Raw genomic sequence first — 23,094 nt, forward strand, 5'->3', positions numbered from 1 at the left:
ACGTCACAACGCCTACTCAGGCCTAATAATTCTGTTATCATTAACGGAGGACTGCACTGTATTCTTAAAGAGCAAAACATTGATCTTAGCGAGTTCCAAGATCATTGACTAAGCTAATGTGGCTTAAATATGAAGAAATACTTTGTAATCGTTGACCTGACATTCCCGTAGTGGCACTCAAATCAAGGGGATAAATTTAGTAAAAAAATTGAGCTACAACAAAATTTGAGCTCCAAATTGAGCTGCCAAAAATGGTTGTGAACCAATATTTGCAAATATAAACTGAAATATTGTTTCTCAGTGTCCCGTTAATTTTGGAACATATTTATCAACCAACACTACTCTACCCCCGCTTCCCTGCTTCTGGTTTTCTGGAAATAGCGGCCTTCAGTAGTTGGTGCTCTTCTTGAAATGGCGGGAAACTGGCAAACTAAAAATTCTGAGTAAACTCATTGAAACTGATTGTATAGTCGACGTCAAAGGTTTAAGGGATACGAGATAAGAAAAAGAGACGCTGAATTTCGGACTAATTTGCGACCATAGCCACTAAAGAATACGTACAGAGCTACGTTGTTCATAAAACTAAATGCTCACACCAGGTTCCCGTGACGTTACAGATTTCGACAGCGTCTGCTCAACGTTAGCGTTGAGGATTGTGCATTGCGTTCGAAAACACGGAAAGCTTCGTCGCTGGAATTTCTGGAAACTCTTCTTGCGTCAAAACTGCCTTGTCTAGCGAAAATAAAATTAAATTGTTCACTCTGCATTGACGCCGTCGAAGGTATACGTTGAGGTGGGAAACTTTTAGCGCGAACAAGATTATTTGTTAGCGCCTGTAACAATATTATTGCTCTAATGTATAAAGTATTATTCGCTTCTCTATCATCATTAGCATATTTCACGCCAAGTGCAGGATGAAGACCTCTAAGCAGTCGCGAATTACACCTCTCTTGCATCAGGTGCGTCTTCAACATATGGGCCGGCGAAAGTGCTTATCTCATGACAACGCCTAATCCACATTTTTCTGCGACTGCGCTTACCTTCTGTTTGCACACCCTCTGTTAGCTCTAATACACCCACGGTTACTTTGTCTGAATAGTGCGTAATCTTCACCACTCCAATGCTTTATATTTACATCAGCGACACTACCCGGTGCGTTAGTTTCTCTTTCTAATTCATATCGCCTTCTGCCGTCTCTTGATATCGCACATACTATTTTTCGTACAATAGTTGGTAGCGCTGCCCTTACTACCTTCTCGACTTTCAGGGATAACTTCTGAAGATTAAGTTCCCCAGAGAGAGAGACAAAAGCAAGAAGAAAGGCAGTAAGGTGAACCAGACGAGCCTCCGCTTTGCTACCCCACACTGCGGAAAGGGAAAGGGGGAGTAGTTGCATAAGTTAACATTAGGAGAGTGTGGTGATCTTGCACTTTTAATGCGTTAGCGTTTGAAGAGTCAAAGTGGCAAAAACGTGTATGTGTACTGTGAAGCTTGGGAACCCAGTAATGTTGTAGAGGTAGAAAAGGGACAGGAGAGTTTAAAGAGCGCATATGTGTGCATGTATATTTGCATGTATATAACAAACATTTTCGTAGAAGTTACTTGTATAAGTATTATCACCAAACAGCTGTTCTGAAAAAACTAAACAGTAGCCCGTCCCCTGTTCCAGGAAATGGGGTAAGCGAAGCTTTTCGTGTGTTTCTTCGGTGTTCCTCCGAACGAATTGCGCTGACGAGTACCACGTTGTGCTCGAACCACAACCGGTCACACGCACTGCAGCTGGCTCCCAAGTTCCGGTTGAGAAAATCACGTTGAAACCTGCCCGTCGCCCCGGGGAAGTTGGCGTTAGCGTTGCCGAGGCGCGCACCACCGTTGTCGGGTTCCTGGAGGGGGGCAAGACGAAGCTGACGCTGTGCCTCGACATCGCGCTCCCGCAACTCGGGGTCCGCGGCTCTTCTCTGATGTTTCGCCTGGGATTCGGAAGCCCTCACGCTAGAATCAGCACGTCGGCGACGAGCCCTTTCCCGAGCGCGATCATTATGGATGGACTTCCATAACATTGCTTCGAAATTAAATCTGGCCGTTACGTAAGACGATGAATGGCTCATACCCCTGTAAACACGGCCGGTACATTACGACGACAGAAGAGAAGGGAAATTTTACGCTAGAATGATCAGCGGCAACGCAGCCAGCTGCGGAAGAAGACGACGACGCTCAAGCCAATGCTGATGATAATTTTGTCCGTACATTGACGCCACCAAAATCTGAGTTATAACAAGCTTCGCTTGAATAAAAGGGCAGTTGCTTCCGAGACATGCGGTCAGCGGTGGCGACCACGTGATGTCACATGATACGGAATAATTAGTCGCTGATTAACAAAAATTCACTAATTAAATTTTAAACATTTAGTTTCAGCGGGCTCATAGTAACTGGCAAGTTGAAGCAAACTTCCTGTACAAGAGATATCAACTTTTGGATCTCGAAAGATGGGATTACCCGCCGAACGGCGACACGATGAATTTCGGCAATAAGAGCGTGCGAACCCGAATAGGGGAGGCTGCAGCGAGCGCTAAGCCGCTCCCCTCGAGGCGACGTTCTTGCCACGTGATCCAGAAGCGGATAGCCTGCGCGCTGCGGCTCTGTACTGGGTGACGTGAATACCCGCGAATAGACGCAAAATTGCCGCACGACTAAGAACTCGAAGCACTTTGCGTGTATTCGCGGGCATCTTTCACGCTCGGAAAAACTTTTATGTAGCACGTATTGAGCAACAGGAAGCTGTATCGGGAGTTTTTTCTTGTTGGTCTACAATTTTATCATTGACACTTTTCATCTAATTATAATAATTGAGAAATTGACTAATTAATGAACACTAATTATGTAGTTAGGCGGAATGCAAAAAAAATAATCTGGGTAGCTCCAAGCGACGGCAAACAACATTACCTTGTTCCTCTCCAGCTACGGAGCATTTGCATATTTTTTAAGTTTGGCTCAAGTTAAGTAAAACACCCTGCATGAGCACCCAATTTCTCTAGGTTCTAGATTTCTTTGCAGCGTTCATCCCATCCCGCTCAAATCCGGCTTGAATATTTTTGTTTTTATAAAGTTTGTCACAAAGCATATTGCATACAAAAAGTTTGCCGAGGCCCTCTGCTTGCAGAAAGTGCAGAAATGCCTTCTGGAGCATATTGTCCGTAAGAAGAACACGAAAGGGAAAGACAGGGTGGTCAGCCAGTGTATAGACCGGCCGGCTTGCATATACTGCGGTAAGAAGGCAAAACTAAAATGAAACAAAAACTTATGAAAAAATATAAACCCAACAGAAGCGCGATGTAGCTCTCGACAATGCTATTAACCTATCATTCAGTCCGCATGCCCCCAAGAAGTGCAACGCCGCGTTCAATGCCTTCGCTGCTGAGGGCGTTCTGAACCAGTGTACCGACGACCCTCGCTTCCCACAGAGGGTGATTGTCCAGTGTATCTAGTGCAGTTTAGAGCTAATAGTTAAGTGCCTGCAGGCTGCTCTATGCGCATTTCGGTTTCTGTAAGCACATTTTATTGCGTAGCATTTGTCCCTGGAAATGGCCACAGCATGTGGCGAGCATTCACTGCAGACGCGGGGGCCAAGTTCTTTGGGCTGTTCTCAGGGTCTTTAGCATCGAGGTATACTGACCATGCATCGACACACTGAATTCATAAGGTCACAGTGGAGCCTCTGAACTTATATAAGCTGGAGCTTGTAAGGCCCATACTTCCTGTTCGCAGTCGTTGAGTTATTAGAGTACATGAGTCACTTAATAAGGAGATCTTGCTTTTCCTAGTTGATCGGGAACCTCGAGTGATTTCCACTACGTCCAAATGCGGGACAGCCGCCAAGTTCCATCGAGCAAACCAGCTCTGGTAGCCTTGCGAAATGCAACCAGCAGGAAGTCGATGAGTTCGGCTGGTGCTTCCCGACAGACTAAGTAAAAGACCGGCTCCCACAGACCCCAGGCGGCGTAGTTAGGCTTCGGTTCTTTCTCCCTGACGGCGAGCACCATCTGATCAACCACTTCGTTGACGTCGTCGCGTCTCGTCAGATCTGCGATAGTCGAAGCTGCCTTCATCCAATCACTGACTTCCTGCTCGGTGAAGTCTTCGAGTGACTCGCGAGGCAGAAGGCTCAGCTGCTGACGGGTCTTCTCCATAGAACCGACGTCGGAAAGGATCCGCGTCCTGATGAGTAGGTCAGGAACAAAGAGAAGATACGTAAGGCATCGTTAGATTCATCAGACGCAACAAACGGTGACGAAAAAAAATGCTGGCTCTCCCGAAATCGAGAGTAGAAGTAAGCATGAAATGGCTACCGGCAAAGCACATTGGTTGAAGATGATACTAGGCACAATCTTAAAATGGGTGTAGTGCACGTTCACAGTAACACACCCCAGCACACGACACCTCACCACGCCATACTGTGCACTGGTCCATATCGACGCAATAGTTCTCCTGTCCCCGACAGAACCTCATTGCAAGTCTCGTCTGGGCCAAACAGCCATCCGCGGCTCGCCGGACGCTGACGGCTTAATCACGTAGCGTGGTGCCATCTCTCGAGCAAGCGCAAAGCCCGCGCCGTGGAACTCGCGGACCGCTGGCGTTGAAAAGAGCACAGGCAGCCCTGTGTCAGCGAAATAAGATGATCAAGCAAGTGTATGGTGCCCGGTATGCAGACTTTTGAACGTCGTTCTCGGAAATGGCAAATAAAACTTCAGCGTACTAGAGGTTACAGCTTGAATGATATTGTGAACAAACATGAGGAAAAAATCGGAAGCAATATTTTTTGTAACTTGTTTGGGCAGTAACTAGCGTATGTAATGCGGTCCTGTACAAAGGGTTGGGGGCCAGAGGCCTGCATTGTCTTAACTTTCGACTGGTTGCCCGGATAATCTCGTTTTGTTCTCGCAACGATGGCCGGATAACGGCTCTGGCTTTTGGCTCAAGGTGACTGGAAGGTTGCCTACAACGGGAGCTAAAAGGATTTCATGCTTAATAAAAATGCAGATCCCGGAGTGCGGGATACCACCGTGTGGCATTCCCGCAGTGCTGAATCCCCCTTCGGGTGGTAGTCGATGTAAGCGAGACTTGTGCTGTTTTCGTTGATTGACGATTATTGGCGTTGATTTCAACGGCATACGAGAGTCGTGAGGTGATCTTAACCGTTACATTACACGCCCCGCCTTGTGTTTGTCTACATACGCAGTACGAAGAACACACAGCGAGACGTGTTTGCTGGAGGCGTTGTGCGCCATTATTCGTGACCTGCGAGAAGATTACCACTGTCATTTTGCCTAACACGGTGCATCGAATCATGGCTGAAATGCTGATTTGCAGGATGAGCGCTTGCATAGCCTCGTCATGACGTTGCGGTACTTTATATACAGTGGCTTTGCGACGGCACGCTCTATGTCAGTTGTTCGCGTAGACAAACTTGCATGGTGTTTATTTCTCAGAAATATCATACACGTACCATACCGCACCTTGAATATAAATTTTTTTGAAAATAATTGACAGTGCGAAACGACACGAATGGCACAGAAAAGATAGGCGGACAAGCACTGACTACGAACAGACAACTTTATTGAAAGCACACATACAACTGAGCGATGATGCACGTGACAAAAACCGAAAATGGCGCTGTAAAGGCAGGCATGGCGGGAAGTGATCACATCAGCAAATGCCTAAACAGAGTTAGCAAGGTAATCTATCTGCGACTCATGGAGCAACACAGACCGACGCGCAACACACGTGCGTCCTGCCTTATCAATGAAGTTAGCTTCCAGTATCTTTCGGACTGATTTATGCCCGTACCTCGATATTATTTTGCTTTTTCAACACTCTGGAGCGCAGCCGCAATTCTTGAGGTGCAAGGCAAGATTCGAAGATAGCTGTCCCCCAAGGAAGCCATATACTCCCTAAGGTGCATACTGACGCATCTTAGAACCTGGCCAATGTACCGTACAACGCATGGGAAGGAAATTTCATACACCACTCCTTCTTTGCAATAAACATGCTTTTCCGGATGTTCAATGCCACACACGCGTTGTTCCTGATCCTCCTCTAAGACCCTATTATGTACGGCAGCACAAATCCTGTAAAACTCATTATTCACATGAAAAAACGGCATTAATATCCTACCGTGCTCCAACCTTCTTCAAACTGTACGAAAAGCCATGCATACAACCGGAATGCTCACCATATGATGGTCACTAACACCCCTCGATCAATCGCGTGATCCAACTACTTTCGCACTTCAATATCTCTGGAATCTTTTCACTCAAAAAGGCCAAATACCGTACAGGGTATCCTGCCTCACCTAGTCTTCCCCGTTGTCTAGTGAAGTTGTCCTCTATCAAACACGGGCAAGATTTGTTCAAGGACGCAGACAAACATGAGCAAGCTATAGCATTCTTAACGACTTCAGAGTGCCCTGAGTGAGAATCAGTCTGTTTATCTGCAACTGTCTCCATGTCCAAAAGCATCGTTTCCTTCGTTGAAGAAACGTCAAACAAGTCATGATTTCTGACGGCACCTTTCCTCTCTACCGCACTCCTCCCATGTATCTGAGTTGCCACGTGCGAAAGTAGTAAGGCTGTTTTAACTCATTTCGGGACCGTATTAGTTCTACCCGTTCGGTACCTCTACTCTTTACCTCTGTCTCCTTTCTCTCTCGACTGTGGCGTGTCAGTACAAAGGTAAGCGCTGTGGTTTCTGGGATGCTGTTGTATCACGGGAAGTAGAAGGGGGGAGGGAGGGACAAGCTGATGGGTAAGTAGCTCCAGAGCTAATTGTGGCGACCGATAGCGAGTTCCAGAGGGCGCTCGTTGTAAAAGGGTAATAAGGCACATACATTAAAATAACGTGTGAAATGCTTTCTGAAAATGCTTGATGTACCCAGGACTCAGTTGGAAACACAAGAAAATGAGCTCAAGATGCACGGTCTCACCTATAGGCAGTGGGCTCCACGGTGGAGACGTACACACCCTTGTCGCCGCATTCCCTGCGCAGTCCGTCGGCCAGCGAAATGACTGCGTGCTTTGTCATGCAGTAAACGACGCCCGTCGGCACCGTGCTTCGTCCTGTGGTAATTAATTTTCAATCAATAAATCGATCGATCGATCAATTTATCAATTTTATCTTCAATATCAGATGTGCACAACCAAATAGACACCAATTTATTTTACGGGGACATTGCCCCCTCTACTGTGCAACGCTACTTCATGTGAATGCCGAAAGACGGGTGATACCTTCATAGACGCTAAATAGAAGCACATATATATGCGTTAAAGATTTATTAATGAAGTAGTCAGTTCATTACATACATTTCAATAAATTTGTCGTTAAACAACGCTAATAACCTCAATCAAAATCAAGCCAAAAGTGTTTGTAGACTTCTTTTGTTTATCGTAACTTAGCATCACTTTGTAAATTTAAAAAAATGTCACAGTTTCGCCCTAAGGGCGAAGCAATGAATGCGATAGCAACACAGCAATGTCATACGAAGTAAGGTGAGCGGCTTTGGTAGCAATATGAATTGTAGTAAACATGAGCTGATTAAGTAAGCAGGTGTGCTGCGGCGTAAGTAGACCGACATGAAGAGAGACTCGATGACCACGAGAAGGCGCGTGCGAAACGGTGGTGTTGATGAGAAGCGCTTCCCGTGGGCAGCGCGTGCGAAGGGACACACCTGTAGCGCTGCACTGCCGATCCGGGCAGCATTGCATGTGTAGCGCGCGTTGGAAAATGTGGCCCGACTATTACTAACTGTGGTGTGAGCGCGCACAAACAAACATGGATAGATCACACTGAATGACTGCAGACAACGACTGTCAAAACGCTGGCAGCAAGCGCATATACGCCACCGCGGGCGAAGGTACGCACGGTCTATCGCTTCAACGGAAACTGAGCGGCGAATGCACAGCGCATAAAGGTCAGAGCCGTGTGGAGATAAGCGACGGTGCGACGAGCGCGGTTGTTGGCAGAGTAGAAATGCGCTCCCCTTCCCCCCCCCCCCCCCCGCTCCCTCCGGCGCTCGCTTCCCGCTTCCTTGCTTGCGCGTGGAAGATTGAGTGCGTTCGCTCTCCGTGACAGCGTGCGTCCCCGCACGCTTCCGCTCGGGCATACGGCGCGCGGCGAAGATTTTATCTATACGGAACCTCACGGCGACGGCGACGGCAGAAGTCCGGTGGAAGTGTCCATATAATTGCTATCGCAATAAAAGCACTTCTTTAGATGTTCGTAAGGGACCTGGTATGGGCCAGTTCAGGTGAATTACACGAGTGTTGATTTACGACGACAGAACAAAAAGCCTAGCGAACGTATAACGTGTATGTTACGGCTACGTTTACGTGAATACGACCGTATCTCACTCAATTTCATAGCACGTTGCCTGAATGCGATGCACCACAGTTTAAGTGTAGCTGGTCAGCTTTCGCGCGACGGGGTCCGGAACCAATTTGATCCTGTTTTACGTGAGCGCCTCTCTCGTTCTAGTGAAGGACAGGAAAGGCCAGACAACTCGCCTTGGTTCCCTTTCTTTTGATCGTTTTACATGAGTTGTTTACATGAGTCGTATACATGACCATTAACTGTTTGCATCATTCGGCTAAAGGCGACTTAACCAGCTCAAAATGTACATCTGGCTGGTGCATTAGGGTGATGCGCTAAATGCGCATTCATATAAAAGCAACTTTATAAGAGACAGCCGTGTGGGCCGTACTTTTCAAAGAGGTCCTACATGGCACATTAGTTAAATCAACACCTCTTTTATCTTAGCTATTTGGCTGATTAAATGGCTGATTGATTGCGCTAGACGTCCTAAGGCATCCCTTCCTCCATTTGTTTATGTATGCCCAGTAACTCTGGAAAGCTTGGGAGTCAGTGGTGCACTACAGTGGCACCACATTGGCAGTCATTTTATGCTTTTTGTTACTAATGCATGACAGCTTTCGATGGGCGCTGCTTCCACTCCGCGCACCGCGCCTCTGCTTTCACGTCACGCGCGACGGAGGATAGTTCACATGACCGTAACCATGCCCCATACACGGTGACCAACTTACTTGAAAATAGCGCCCTCTCAGTGACCCCGCTTTGGCGTGACTGGGCTGGCAATTAAAAGTAAAGGCGGCTATGCCGAAAACAGAATAGCTGCTTTAAATAACGCTGCGTTGTTTAGGGATTCATATTACAGCGAAACTGTTTATGGCTAGGCTTCCGTGGATTTTTCGCGTCCGTCAACAAATTGGCGTGGGCAAAAACTCAGCTCCCGAATTTGATGAAAAATCGCCTCATTCTGTGCAAATGCTTATACGTCTCATCACATGTATGTGCATTTTTAGTAGATTAGTTATCAATAGGCACCCTTTTCAAGATCACTAGACTCTAATGTAGATAATAAGGGTTTCTCAAAGATTCGCCTCTGTGCGACCAGCGTTGGCCATGTGTACGCTCGCACCGCCCTCTCTTTGTCATCCTTCCAAGAGCTTGCGTGCCTAGTTTCCTTCCGCTCTCCCGGCGTGGCGGTCCCGTCGCGCACGTCTAGCTTCCTCCGGCTCCCCGTGGTGGAGGTAGTGTTCCACGCGAACGTATTCGAATGTATGCGAATGTAGGCTGCCTCGGGCCGAGAATTACACTTCCGGACCTCCGACACCGTTATATCGCACCCTCCCACAGCTAATCGTGTGGAGCCGCTTCTCATATACACCGAAATTATTCATCACCAGACTCGAAAGTCGGAGACTTCCGCCCCCTGGTCCCCAACTCAGTAAAGAATCCCAGGTAGCGTGGCGTCGCCTGCAGACACACTCATGCCCCAACCCTTACATACTATCTTACATGGCGACGCACAAACACCGCAGTGCAGGTTCTGCGACAATCAAGCAGCCACCCTGTATCACAGGGTATGACAATGTCAACACAATCCATCCAGCCTCATGGGACGCAACCCAGCAAAGAATGGTTGGAGGCAGCTCTGTCAACCTCGGGCCCGAAGACCTAAGAGACCCTCGTGAAACATGCGAAGACAGCGGCCCACGCCAATGGGATCCCAGACTAAGGATCCCCAATAGCCGATCTTCTCGCTTCAAATACTTCAAATGCTTCAAAAGAGATTTATTATCTCTTTTTATGCCGCCGATCAAGACCGCCGATCAAAATAAAAGTCTGTGTGCGTGTGTCTTTTTTCGGGGTCACCGTGGTCACCGCTCAAGAGAAATAAAGCTTGCTCATTCCTTCGATCTAAATTCTGTGTCACCTACGTCGTGTGCTAAACTGCTTCGCTGGTAATCCACCTTCACAGCAGCGGAATGTCAGGTGATTCTAATTTTGACCACATTACGTTCGATAACGTGACCTCAAAAAGCGGGGCGCAGGAGCGATTCTGGCGCGCGACCTTGCGCTCAACAGCGGGACTCACTATTCACTGAGCCACCGTGCAAGCCAATCTACAAAAGAGCAACATCGAGATAGGGTTGGCCACGGTTGTAGGCATGTAAGCTGATGTTGCTATGTGGAGGTTTTTTTGTAGTTTACAATTATGCAGAACACTCTGTTTTGTCCAAGATAGACACCATACAGTATGCACAGTAACAAGATGAGACTACTAAAAATTAGAAAAGAAAGAAAGTAAGAAACAAAGTAAGAAAACTGAGTAATACAAGTAGAAATTATCAGTCTTGAAAGAAACACCCCAATTCACGAACAAAATAATTTCCCCCAAATACACGCACACGCAATGTGTTCCACTCGGCAACAGTGCTAGGAAACGCTATGTGTATATGCGTTTGTTTTGGCAAAAAATTTGATCCAGCGATGTTTCACAAGTGTGTCTGCTTCTTCTTGTGCTGTGAGGCTTAACACATTTTGGTAAGTCTTAGGCAATATTCCCTTTAAGACATCCAAACAAAAAGTACAATCTGCAAATTTTTCAACGCGATTGGAAAGACTGAATATGACGTTGAGGCATTAACAAAGTCAGCTTTTTTTTTATTAAAGTAAACCATACTGTTTCCCTTTGAACGTGCTCTAGCTGTCTCATCTTTTTTTATTATGTTTAATTTTTCGTGCGGGGCATTGTTATAGAGGGTTCATCCTGATGCGCCATTTGTTCGCTTGATTCAGATGGTAAAACCCTCCTGAAACAAGCTTTTAGCTGAATCTCGTCGGTAATTCAAGCTCCAGTCAAACAAGCTCACTACTCGCTCTTCCCGCACCGAATAATGTCAAAGTGTCTCATACCACTTGAAAAGCCATAGGCGTATCATCATTAAATAATTATATTCTGGGTCTTTATGTGCCAAGACCGCAGTCTGATTACGAGGAACTTCATAGGGGGGCTAACCCGCATTCACTTTGACCACCTCTGTCCTTTAACGTGCTCCTAAATATAAATACAAGACCGTTTTTTTTTTTGCATTCCGCCCCCACTTAACTGTGGCCGTCGCGGTCGACCTCACACAGAGCAGCGCCACGTCATAGCCACTAATATACCATGGCCAGTATAGGCGTCATATCATGATACACTTGCTTTAGGTATACAGGGTGTCCCAAGTATCATGCACCAAGATTTAAAAATATTCAAATGCCACGTAGCTGGACAGAACCAAAGTAATGTTGCTTGCCATCGTTTGGAGATACTCAGCTTATTTCTTGCATCCCGCCTAATCACATAATTAGTCCTAATGAATTAATCAACTTCTCAAATATTATATAATTAGGTGAAAAGTGCCAACGAGAAAATTGTAGAGCCACATGAAAAACTCCCGATACAGCTTTCTGTTGCTCAATACGTGTTACATAAAAGTCTTTTTCCGAGCGTTAAAGACGCTCGCGAATACACGCAACTTTCCGCGTGACTGTCGTCTCGAAGCACTTTGCGTGTATTCGCGGGCTTCATTAACGCTCGGAAATACACTTTTATGTAGCACGTATCGAACAACAGAAAGCTGTGTCGGGAGTTTTTCATGTTGATCTACAATATTCCCGTTGACACTCTTAATCTAATTATAATATTTGAGATGTTGATTAGGTAATTAAGACTAATTATGTAATTAAGTGGAAAGCAAGAAATAAGCAGAGTATCTCCAAGCGACGGCGAACAGCATTACCTTGTTTCTGTCTAGCTATGTGGCATTTGCATATTTTTAAATACTGGTGCATGAAAGTGGGGGCACCCTATTAGTCGGTCACAGTAGGCTTGATTTTTTACGCAAAAATTGTTATTTTGCAGCTTTACGCTGCTGACTGCTATCGGCAATTGAATGGCCGCATTCGCTAGTAAGATGATCAGCATCACATTTGGCTGAACAATTGTAGCACTTAAGATTTTGTGGGCCCTGGTTCAAGCGAGATATCCTAAGTAAATTATCACTTTTTTTTTCGTCAGTCACAGTCAGCTTCTGCGCCCTGATCAAAGTTAAAGATACCGTCACCTTTATACTCACCAAGAACACTTCCCGTAATGACGAGACGACCCTTCGATTTCCTCAGAAGTGGAAGAAACTTCTTCGACACACTGACCACACCGAAAACATTGACGTCGAAGATTTTCCTGATGGACGACATACTTGCCCATTCGAGAAGGCCGTGGCTTGGTACGCCAGCATTAGCCACAACGGCCCATAACTCTGCGCCAGCCAAAAAGAAAAAAAAAAGGGAGGTTAATTGCTTCGTTCGCAAAGTCATTTCTCTCTGCTAATTTCATTCAGCCGAAAATAAAACGACCATAGACGATATACAGAAAAAGGACAAAAAATTGTAGTCACGCCAACACGCGAGGTTTCGGAAGGCACGTTTGGTTGCCGTCACCACACGAAGCTGTTTAAATGTTGGATGAAAAATCGTCTGATGGAGGGAAGATGATAGTAGGTGAAAATGCGCACTTGCTAATGGGAAATTAAAACGCATATTAGGATTCCGGTACCCGTACAGGTGCAAAACAATATATACGACAGCCAATGCACGAAATCGATTATTGTATTTTAGATATGTAATCGCGGATGCTGTGCTTTTTTTCCGATAAAAGCAGTATTACGAGATCCCAAACGTTGCTATATGCTTCATTATGCGTTGGCGAATGCAAATTTTGTTCTATTTACGTGACGTTATGCTCACGACAGAATTTCCTGCCCATATGGCAAAACCTATAAAGATGTCCATTCTTGTCTCCCCAAGTATACTCAGTTTCAACCTTGTCAAACTTCCTTTGAATAGACAGCTTTCTTTTTGCTCGGCCGAAATTTCTAAACATAAATTCAGCATACTATTTTACCGCCAGCTGCTTTTATCATACCGGAAACTGTACGAATTGCAACCTAATGGTCACATTGGAAAGTTTTTTTTCTTCTGAGTAACCAAAAAATATACGAGGTGTCAACTTGAAATCCCAAAACAAATTTTGTAGGGACAACTTGATCAGGCTCTAACAATTGGTATCAACAATGTTCGAAGCGTTTTTTTGCCACAAGTGGAACAGTAATTTAAGTAAATGAAATCGAGCGATCTGTTTCTGTGTGCCACAATGTTGCTGATTTGTGCGTCCAAATACCCTCTTCAGTCATGAATGATGGCAGCTTGTCGATAAATATGTTAACTTTGCACAACTATATACCAAGGTGCTCGAGACTCCATTGAAAGCCAGTCAAGGGGAAGGTAACACTGTGCATTTTATAGTGAGTCACCACAATTACAGATAATTAAATATGTATTAATTCTATAGTCAGCCATGCTACGGTTTTTACAAAAAGAATTGAATCAACGGCTCGAAATTCATACAGAAATACTTATGGGTTTCAAGCATTCCTAAAAAACGACTAAAGTTCATTCGCAATTGGTACCAAAATGCCCCACCTCAGACTTCCCGTTAAACATGTAATACTTTCACCAAAGCTGTTGTCTGCAGCTATTAATTTCACTCAGAAGTAAAGTGGAGGTACCTTAGGTAAGCAGAGTGTTCAATTTAGCTTAAGCTTAATGTTCGTAGTCAATTCTTCGCCACCGCGCACAAAAATAGCGAAAATAAGTGTCGTAGACAAATGTATAAGCCATGACTGGAGGGCATACATTGTAAAGTGACGTTGTAAATGCAAAAGACGAGGCCCTACGCAATTTCAGCGTTGCAATCTTTGAAAACTGTGGCCGCGCTCTTACGCTGATACCTAGGCGCCATGAAGGCCAGTGGCGAGCATCAACCGCCCGCACTGCAATATGTGTCCTCGGCCAGAGGACGCGGCCTTGTTGATTGCAGGAATTACTGCTGGGGCTTTCTATATACCGTAAGCCAAGTGCCAATTTCTTAGGCATAACGTGTTAACCCTTTTGCACCTGGAGACAGGCAAGAGACATCAACTTTAACGAAAACCTAAGATGTTTGCAGAGCTGACGATCTGGCACACCAATACACATAAGTGCCAGGTATAGGCACGGACACACGCTCACACAGTAAATTACTCACGGGGCAACATTAAGACCCTTAGGTTTCAATAATAGTTTGAGTATACCGGACAGCCTGTGCTCCTATGGCCGAAAATGTCACGCTGTTGAAAGTTCGCGTCGCGGCACATGTGAAACGCAAACTTCAGAAATTGTCCTGTCTCATAAGCATGAATTGCAGTCACATAAAACGCGTTTCAAACCATTAGGAACATCACGCACGCCGCACATCGGCATGTCTGACAAGTGAAGATTGCATTGCTTATTATTTCGAATGGCTGCATTTAGACACAATATACCAGGTGCCCGAAGAGTAACTGCGCTGTGAGGAAATAAACAAAAGTATGACGATAACTGTGAATGACATCGCAGTTTCAAGTGCGATATGACACCACGAGGCCTGTAGTTCATGCGGCAACGTCTGTTGGGTGCACTCGAATGACAGATGTACGAGAACAACCCTCACACAGTGCTGGAGCTAGAAACCGCACATTGCACAGAAAACTCCAGCCACCTTCCACCGAGTGCTTGAAAACAGGCAGCGTCTTGTGCAGACATGTCTTGAAGCCGGTGGTAGAGAGAGAAAGAGAGAGAGAGAGACAACTTTTTGCCAAATGTAGACATTTTGAGCAACTGCTGTAGTGATCCCAACACTGTGGGAAGTAAAACATTTTGGGAAACCGGTATTATGTGGTTAAACATACACAAAAAGAGCAGTGACCGGTACATGTACACAAGCAAAAAACACACAAACAGATTTTTCTCGTGCAGGCAGTCTATGAGGTTTCCATTTGAAGTACAGTTCGTGTAGGCCGTGTTGAGCCTGATGCGGTGAGGCATCACCGCATCAGGCTCACCGCATCAGGCATCAGGCATCACCGCATCACCTATCAAGGGTGAAGGCGGTGCCTTCACCCTTGATAATTTCTTGCTCAGTAAGCGTCAAGTTAGTGCCTACGATAGCGGCTGTTACTCGCTGCATACTCATTATGGGTGTGCAAGTAAGAACTGGCACTGGCAGAGCTCTACCGTCTACAGTAAACGCATAAAACTTGACCCTGAATACGTCTGTCGCACTTTACTCCATGCTACGTTCATTATATTTCAGCAAGTAGATGGGTCACTTTTTTCTTAGCATACGTTTTAGCCAACAGAAACTTGGGCGTATATTTTCACTTGCTTTTAGTTCCTAGAGTATTCTTCACGGCCATGACGGCATTATCCATCTCCTCTTCTTTTGTGACATCCAGTTGAAGCACCTGGACGTTACATTCCTTGGCGAGCTCACAGGCATCCTCGCTTGAGGCATTCAGGCAACCGGCGTACACCAGGAAGCCACTGCGGGACAGCCGCTTAGCAAGGAGGTTTCCAAAGCCTGTGTCGCAGCCTGACAAAGAAAAGCGAACGAAAGTATCCAGTCACCACACGTGGTGAGAAAGTGGCTGAAAATTTCCAGTTACTTGTACACTAGAAAGAACAATCGTCCACATTTCAAAATAAAACTAGACATACCAGGCAGCGGGCTCAGTTTACATAAAACAGGACCCTAATTCGACTAACCATGTTTCGTTTAATACTACTGACCATTGTTAAGAACCAAGTGCAGTATATATCTACCACCCCATTTAATGATGACCATCACCAGTGCTACACAAGCCAACCACAAAAAGAAAAAAAAGTAAATATTTCAGGAGTCCCTAAACACTTTTTGAACATCGTAACAAAAGGTTGCCGCTCTGCAGAAAAGGCTCTTGTTAACACTTGAGCCAAATGTTATTGCGCTGCATGCAGCAGATAATTCAGTCATCTCGTGTTCCAAAACAACGAACAATCGCTTGCAATGTCATCATGCAGCGTCATCTCAAGCAGAGATGTCCACCAACAGCTCTTGGCTGATTTCGTTACCTTGAGAACTGGTTTCAGTAATCCCATTATTTATAATTTTTACATTACTTGTTCATTCGTAACATTGTTTTATTGTTTATAACGCTCCTCCTTCCATTCAATAGTCAACCGCAAGATTCTATAATCCTGCTGCTGCCTTCCAACTTCAAGAAGGATGATGTGTTTTCCCTGAAAATTGACGGACCTGTACACAGCTGACAGTTGGAGGAAATATTGAGGAGCGAATAAAAATACACTCACCCGTCACCAGCACAGCCTTGCCGTCACCGTCAACCAGCTTTCTGAAGAGTCTAGACGACAAGAATCGTGCCGTCCCAAAACTAAGCAGGAGCACAAGGAACCCGGAACCGAAGTAGGCACTCAACTCGAACAAAAGCGGCAGTCGCTTCCAGAGTTGCCAGACGGGAAGGATCAGCGCGAAGAAAAGTATCCACCTCGTAGTCATGTTGCCTGCGGTTGCTTTGAGTTACTGCTTGCGTATTAGACTGGGGGCGATAATTGTAAACAATGTGCGCGAAAAGGTCGAATTCATAATCATAGAATACTGTTGCAGTGTGCGGGGCGCCACATGTAGCCAATGAATGAGTGAATCAGTCAATCAGTCAATCAGTCAATCAATCAATCTGGCGATTGATCTACATATTTAAGTATCCACGTACCGTTCTACTATCTATGACTCAGACTTAGTTGACAAAGTACTTTCTCCACACAGCATTGTATTTCTGAGCCCAAGGCGTTAATTGTAGAGTAAGTACAGATGCGGTCGAATATATATTATACTAAAACATGCTGTAACAAAGCACTACAAGTCGCCGAAAAGAGCTAAACCACTGCAGATTGGCATAGCGCATGAGTTATTGGCTATCCCCTTTAGCTTCAGAACAGATTCACTCACATGCGGGTTCCTTTCATTCGCAGCTTTCTCGAGTTTGCCAATAATGACGGTGATCAAATGAAATTTAAGAGACAAGCAAATTGTGCACAAGTGCAGGCCTCGCGAAGGTGTAAAAAATGTTAAAGAGATAGGGTTCCGTTCCTAACTAATAATTTTGAGCTCTGTATCTTACCTGCAACTGCGGGGAGTTCACGCAGTACCGCAAACCACCGTTCTTGTCGGCTCACTCAGCACGCCAGGAAAGATTAGGCGAGCGGGCATGTTACCTGAAAGCGCCTTTCCGGCTCAAACTGCGCGCGGTGATTGGCCCCGCGCGTGGTGAAACCAGCTCGCCGTAACGCGTGGCACGTCGTAGACGGGGGCACAGCAGGAACGCGACGACGTTCCTTTCCTTGACACGATATTCGCGAACGGCCGCCAATGCAGTTTAGAAATTGCGCGCTGCTGTGGCATTGAAACAACCGACCGACCGATCTGGGCTCCGATATGTTATCGCCGTCTTTATGAGGTTGACGGGAAAGGAGGAACAGAGGCTTGGCGAATGGAGCAGAGGGGGTGAGCGAGAGAAGGGCCTCGCGTTTTGGTGATGTAACCATGCCACGGGACCTCGAGCAAGGATGGAAGATGCAAAAAATATATATTCAACGAATACATCAAATCAAATGGCGAAAAGGTCGACGACTGAGCAAATACGGCTACGGGCAGTTGCGGAAGGCAGCGCGTGCGGCTGGACTGCGCGGGTTATTCGAGGGCGCCTAGGTAGACTTCAAGTTTTCATGTTTCTTAGAACGACAGTGCGAGTTCCAGTGTTTCATTTATTGTTATTATTTTACTCACCCAGATGTCTCCATGGCTTGGGCGGTCTGGTGTAGAGCGTGATGTCGCAAATTGGTTACTCGGAAGTGGCGACCGCTTTAGGAGGGGGCAGTACGCGAAAGGGTTTCTGGGTCCAGCTTTCGCTGCACTTTAATGCAACTCAATTGGTCAAAATTATTCCGTAGCCTTTGACTACAGCATCGCTCGTAGCCCCAGCTGTTCATTTAAGACGTTAAACTTGACGAATGATTCTATCAAATGTTTGTTTGCTTTTTGTTGTTGTTGAAATAAGACAGAAAACATTACGAAAACGAGCGAAAACGATTAAAGCGTAAAACTGGAAACAAAACAACCAGATAAAATACTTGCGTTTTGGCGTAATGAAGAACGAAACCGAGCACAATGGGACCCAGATACACGTGCGGTTTTGGCAACTGGGCTCTGTAAATTTATCAAACACATCAGGCGCGTGTTGTGGCTATTCGTTTGTACGGTACAATTCTAAATAGAGCCACTCAGAAGCGTAACCATGTCGTTTCACGCTCAGGTGCGGTAAGGCTGAACTAACGTACAATATGAGGAGGCGAGAGTAATGCTTATTATAGCAAAGAAGGTGCATACTCTCATTGTTCTCGTTGGTTTTGGTGTTGTTGTCGTCGTTTTTGTTGTTTTGCTACGAGAGTGCAAAAATAAACAAAAGAAAGAGATATCCACTGCCAAGCATCTTCGAAATCCAGTAGCTAGGGTGGATTCGAAGGGCACAAAAATAAACTATAGATATATTACAAGATCAACTGAAAAAAGATAGAGCAAGAAGATTCCTATGTGCGAGGCACCTGACGAACGCTAGATACCTCCATAAATTAAAGCAAACCAACATGGGAACAGGGATGAGAATTCATATACGAGACAATACTTATGAACCACAAGAATCGCAGTAAGCGGCAGCAGCGACCACCGATTCCACAAACACCTGCTAGTAAAATAATGGTCTTAGTGCTTTGAGCCGCTTTGTCTTGCGAGAAACCTGACAGATCATATATTACATTGGAGGACGTTGTCAAAGCTTATCAAGACGATATTTTTTTCTGTCTGAAGCGTGGTATTTACTAGGAGTGTCGTTCTTTTACAAGCACGTGTACACGCAAGCAGGCACACCGAATTTTTACAGCTGTCCTGCCCAATATACTTATACGTCGTAATTTAAGCATAGGTTCAAGGTTCACTCTTCCTGTTCAAGTGAATCGGGTCTGTTCGTGGTAACGTAGCAGAACTATTTCTCGTTCAGTCGCTTCATTTGACGATCCTTAGTTCCTTCTAAATTTGCTGTTTACGCTCCATAGAGTAGCTACTGATGGACTGCTTTATTGTATATTTTTCTTTCAAGATAGCGCTAAGCTACAGTTAATGACATGAGAATACTTGCCTCCTGCGATCTAATTGTTTTTTTTCTCCTTTTAATTTGTCTGCTGGCTTCCTTCTCATGTTGTCAAAATCAAACTACGTACTACATGGACAGATTTTAGCATTCTGAGACTCGCTTTGTATAAGTAGATTATATTTGTTTAGTTGTAATACATAGCTTTATAGCAGCTTTGATTCCACAATTATTTTGTCAAGTGCTTATGCTAAGATCATTTATTGATTGCGGTGGTTGAACATTTTGCAAGCTAAATATATTTTATCCCGATAAACTTCATACATATTGTTCATTTTTGTCTCTTCAATGTGAAACACTCGCATTTATTTGTTTCTATCTTGCACTAAGACAACGTCGAAACACCTACAGGATTAACGTGACTGTATTGTGGTATTTCAGGTGACTTTCAAATCTGAAGTCTCCTTACACCAGGTTTAGTATTCAGTTATTGCGTAAATCAATATTGAAGTCGCAAAAGAAATGACGCAGTGCCACCTACAGTGTTTGCGCAATTTCATTTTCTCTGTACTTTTGCCGTAATACTAAATAAGCACTTGACACCTGTGAATACTGTGAGCCACTGTGTAAGCTACGTAGCATTGTTGCGATGAAGCGATTGTCACTTACGTTGTCGACGACGCTTTCGACACTGTTTTCAATCAACTTTATCCTCGGCCTGTATTCTGGGTATCCTCTATCGTGGGTATGCGCCATGTTGGATGCTTATCATCAGCAGTGTCATGTACGGCGATTTGTGACCGGGAACGTTGGTTTCGCGAGCGTGACAACGAAAAACCGCTCGCGAACAGACCATCATCTCGTGAAGAACAATTTGTCTGCGGTGCACATAATGTAAACCGCGTCGAGTACAGTATTTCTCGTTACGGCCTCTGAAATACATGCACAGATGCCACCGCTCATAGAGTCTGTGTAGAGAGCAAAACCTTGCCCTAATTGCCCAGCACAGTTTTGAGGCGGTATAACTCTGTGGTTAGCGCTCTCTTCTCCCCAACGCATGTGCCTTCGATGGCATGGGTTTAAATCCCAGTGCGGCCGGCTGTACAGAAGCTTTATTTTCCATCACGATGTGGCAATGACGAAGCTGTGGGTGACGAGGTTGCATGACAATGATAAAAATATTCAGTGTGTGCAATCAATGACGACAAGATTCGTGATCAATGTAACAGAATGGACGGCCGGACGAGCTGACGGGATGGGCGGATGGACCGACAAGGCAAAGCCATTTCGAGCTTTCGACTGCTGAAGCAGTAAAATGTTCATAACGCGCCACTGTGTTAGTGTGGATGAAATTTCGCTGTAGTGTGCATGAACTTTGGCCGGACGTCGCAAATCCCTCACAATCATGCCATGAACGCCAAACAGTCAGCAATGCTTCGCGACTCGACATAGGTTAGAAGGTATTTCAAATACAGATGTGAAAAGGGCACCCATGCATGGCGGTGACCCATTCAGTGAGTTACAGAAAAAGAAACAAGAAACCTGCCTGCTTTGTGGATTGTTCAAATGTCGTTTTTATGCCGAAAGTTAAAACGTGCGCTTATGACTTTGCGGCTGTCGTGAAGCGGTAACCCAAGGTAGTCAAAATTAATCCGGAGCGCTCCACTATCGCGTGCCTCATAATCAGAACTGGTTCTGGCACGGAAAACACTAGAAAGAAGAAGTAGTCGCGAACCAGCAAGCCAGATATTGTTTCTGAACTGACGAATGGCTGTGGAAACTCCGTTGAACCCGACTCAGCGAACTACAAAATAACTTCTTCTTGGGCGAGTTGGTGTTTACTGAACATAATACTTAGTAGCGCAAAACTCGAAATAAAAGACAATAGTGAAAGACGAGAGGAAAGGAAAGACGAGCGTAGCGCTCGTCTTTCCTTTCCTCTCGTCTTTCACTGTTGTCTTTTATTTCGAGTTTTGCGCTACTAAGTATCATGTTCCGCGAACTACGTTTGCGTCTTGCTGAATGCAATGTCTGCCGGAAAGGCTTACGAGCACGGCATCTACGTGTGGAAGTGTATTGGTGAGGAACAAAATGCTTTTTTTAACACAGCACGAAGTGCCGAATAAGTGCGTTAATTGTACATGTTATTAAGAGTAAGTACCTTCCGGAATTGCTAACAAAAATTTGTTAGCACACGGCTGGCCTTTCGAAACATAATTCTTCAAAATGCTGCCCCTGGAGTTACGCAAGTCTATTACGGTGAAGTTCAACAGAACGGCGAAGAAGCAGTGCTTCTTAGCAAGGTACAATATTTTCTTTCTGAGAACAATTGACCTCCTCTTCGTGTATAGGTTCGTGTTTCTGTTCCGAAGAATTAAGTAGGCGCCATCAATCGCATACAGTCGTACAAACAGCTGTCACTTAAGCGCTTCAAATGCACTAGTAAAAACGTGCTTTGTCTTGATGAAGCTGATGCATAGGCAAGCGGAAAGCCCAGTGATCAGCGAATCTATTTGTAAATAAGAGCTCACAGCAAGATCAATATCTTTAAATTATTACCGTAAAACATACAAGTTGGGAGAGCGGCTTTTTCTATGTACCGTATTTTGTCAACAAAAATATGCAAATGTTTAGTTTAGATACATACATATTTTATTTTGAGTGTGCCTCAACAGTCATTGGCCTAAACGAGCGCACACTAGGTACAATACAAACTCCATGACATGATCCAGACACATTACAGAAACAAGAAAATCACAAAAAGAATATATAGGCAATAATACAATCACCTAAAAAACAGATGAAAACCACCAGTTTAGGCAAATATGTCCGCGCAATGAAAGGGTGATTTATATGTGATCTGCAAACGAGACATGGGACAAATGACGAGCATCTCAGCATAGAATGTGTCAGAACATTTGGTGGCTTTTGCATGCGGCAAACGAAATAGCAGTAGATCAATAACCGGCCACAATCGATGGAGCCACGCACAACTTTATGAAGAAACTGCATGGGAGGCACAAGTCGCCTATCATGAAGATTAGACATACTAAGGTCTGCTAGGAGAGAATCATAGTTATAGAAACGACAGCGACCAACATATCGATCATAAAGTAACGTACGCTGAACACTTTCGATTCGATTGGAATAGATAACGCCGACGCGATTTCAGGTTTCTGATGCGAATTCGAGACATCGTCTCGAGAGAGCACAGTAAAGAGTGCGCACACACACCTATCGACGAAAGTTTCTTGTTAACCTAAATATTACACCAATATGTCTCAATGCGTGCAAAACAATTGAAGATACAAGCAACCGGAAATCGAACCTTGAGTGAACAATAAAACTAAGGTCGCCTGAACTGGCATCACGATATATTTTTCTGCCAAGAAGAGCATAATAAAACATTACTGTGTCGTGTCTTCTAGTAAAAGACAAAACAGAAGTTTTCCTAATGTTCATTTTAAGCTTATTTATCAAGCACCATTTCTTGATGTTGCCAACATCAGCTTGCAAACGGCTGCTGTCTAAGTATCTTACGGAATAATTTTAAATCATCGGCACACAACAAAATCCTCCAGTCTATGACATGTAGCGGCAAATCATGAATAAAAACTAGAGAGAGAGGGAGAAACAGCTT

At 45.0% G+C, this 23,094-nt stretch overlaps 1 protein-coding gene across 1 annotated transcript; it reads right to left on the reverse strand.

Annotated features, from left to right (window-relative positions):
• Positions 1-3,275: 3,275 nt before the first annotated feature.
• LOC119463855 (retinol dehydrogenase 7) lies at positions 3,276-17,675 on the reverse strand. The gene is made up of 7 exons (XM_049655415.1): positions 17,433-17,675; positions 16,606-16,815; positions 15,637-15,847; positions 15,211-15,283; positions 12,474-12,720; positions 6,980-7,112; positions 3,276-4,215 (listed from the first exon to the last, which is right to left on the reverse strand). Exons 2-7 carry the CDS (start codon positions 16,808-16,810, stop codon positions 3,849-3,851), a joined length of 1,236 nt encoding a protein of 411 aa, XP_049511372.1. The 5' UTR covers positions 16,811-16,815; positions 17,433-17,675; the 3' UTR covers positions 3,276-3,848.
• Between the last annotated feature and the right edge of the window lie 5,419 nt (positions 17,676-23,094).

The sequence above is a fragment of the Dermacentor silvarum genome, chromosome 9 (assembly GCF_013339745.2).
Source record: "Dermacentor silvarum isolate Dsil-2018 chromosome 9, BIME_Dsil_1.4, whole genome shotgun sequence".
Classification (NCBI taxonomy): domain Eukaryota; kingdom Metazoa; phylum Arthropoda; class Arachnida; order Ixodida; family Ixodidae; genus Dermacentor; species Dermacentor silvarum.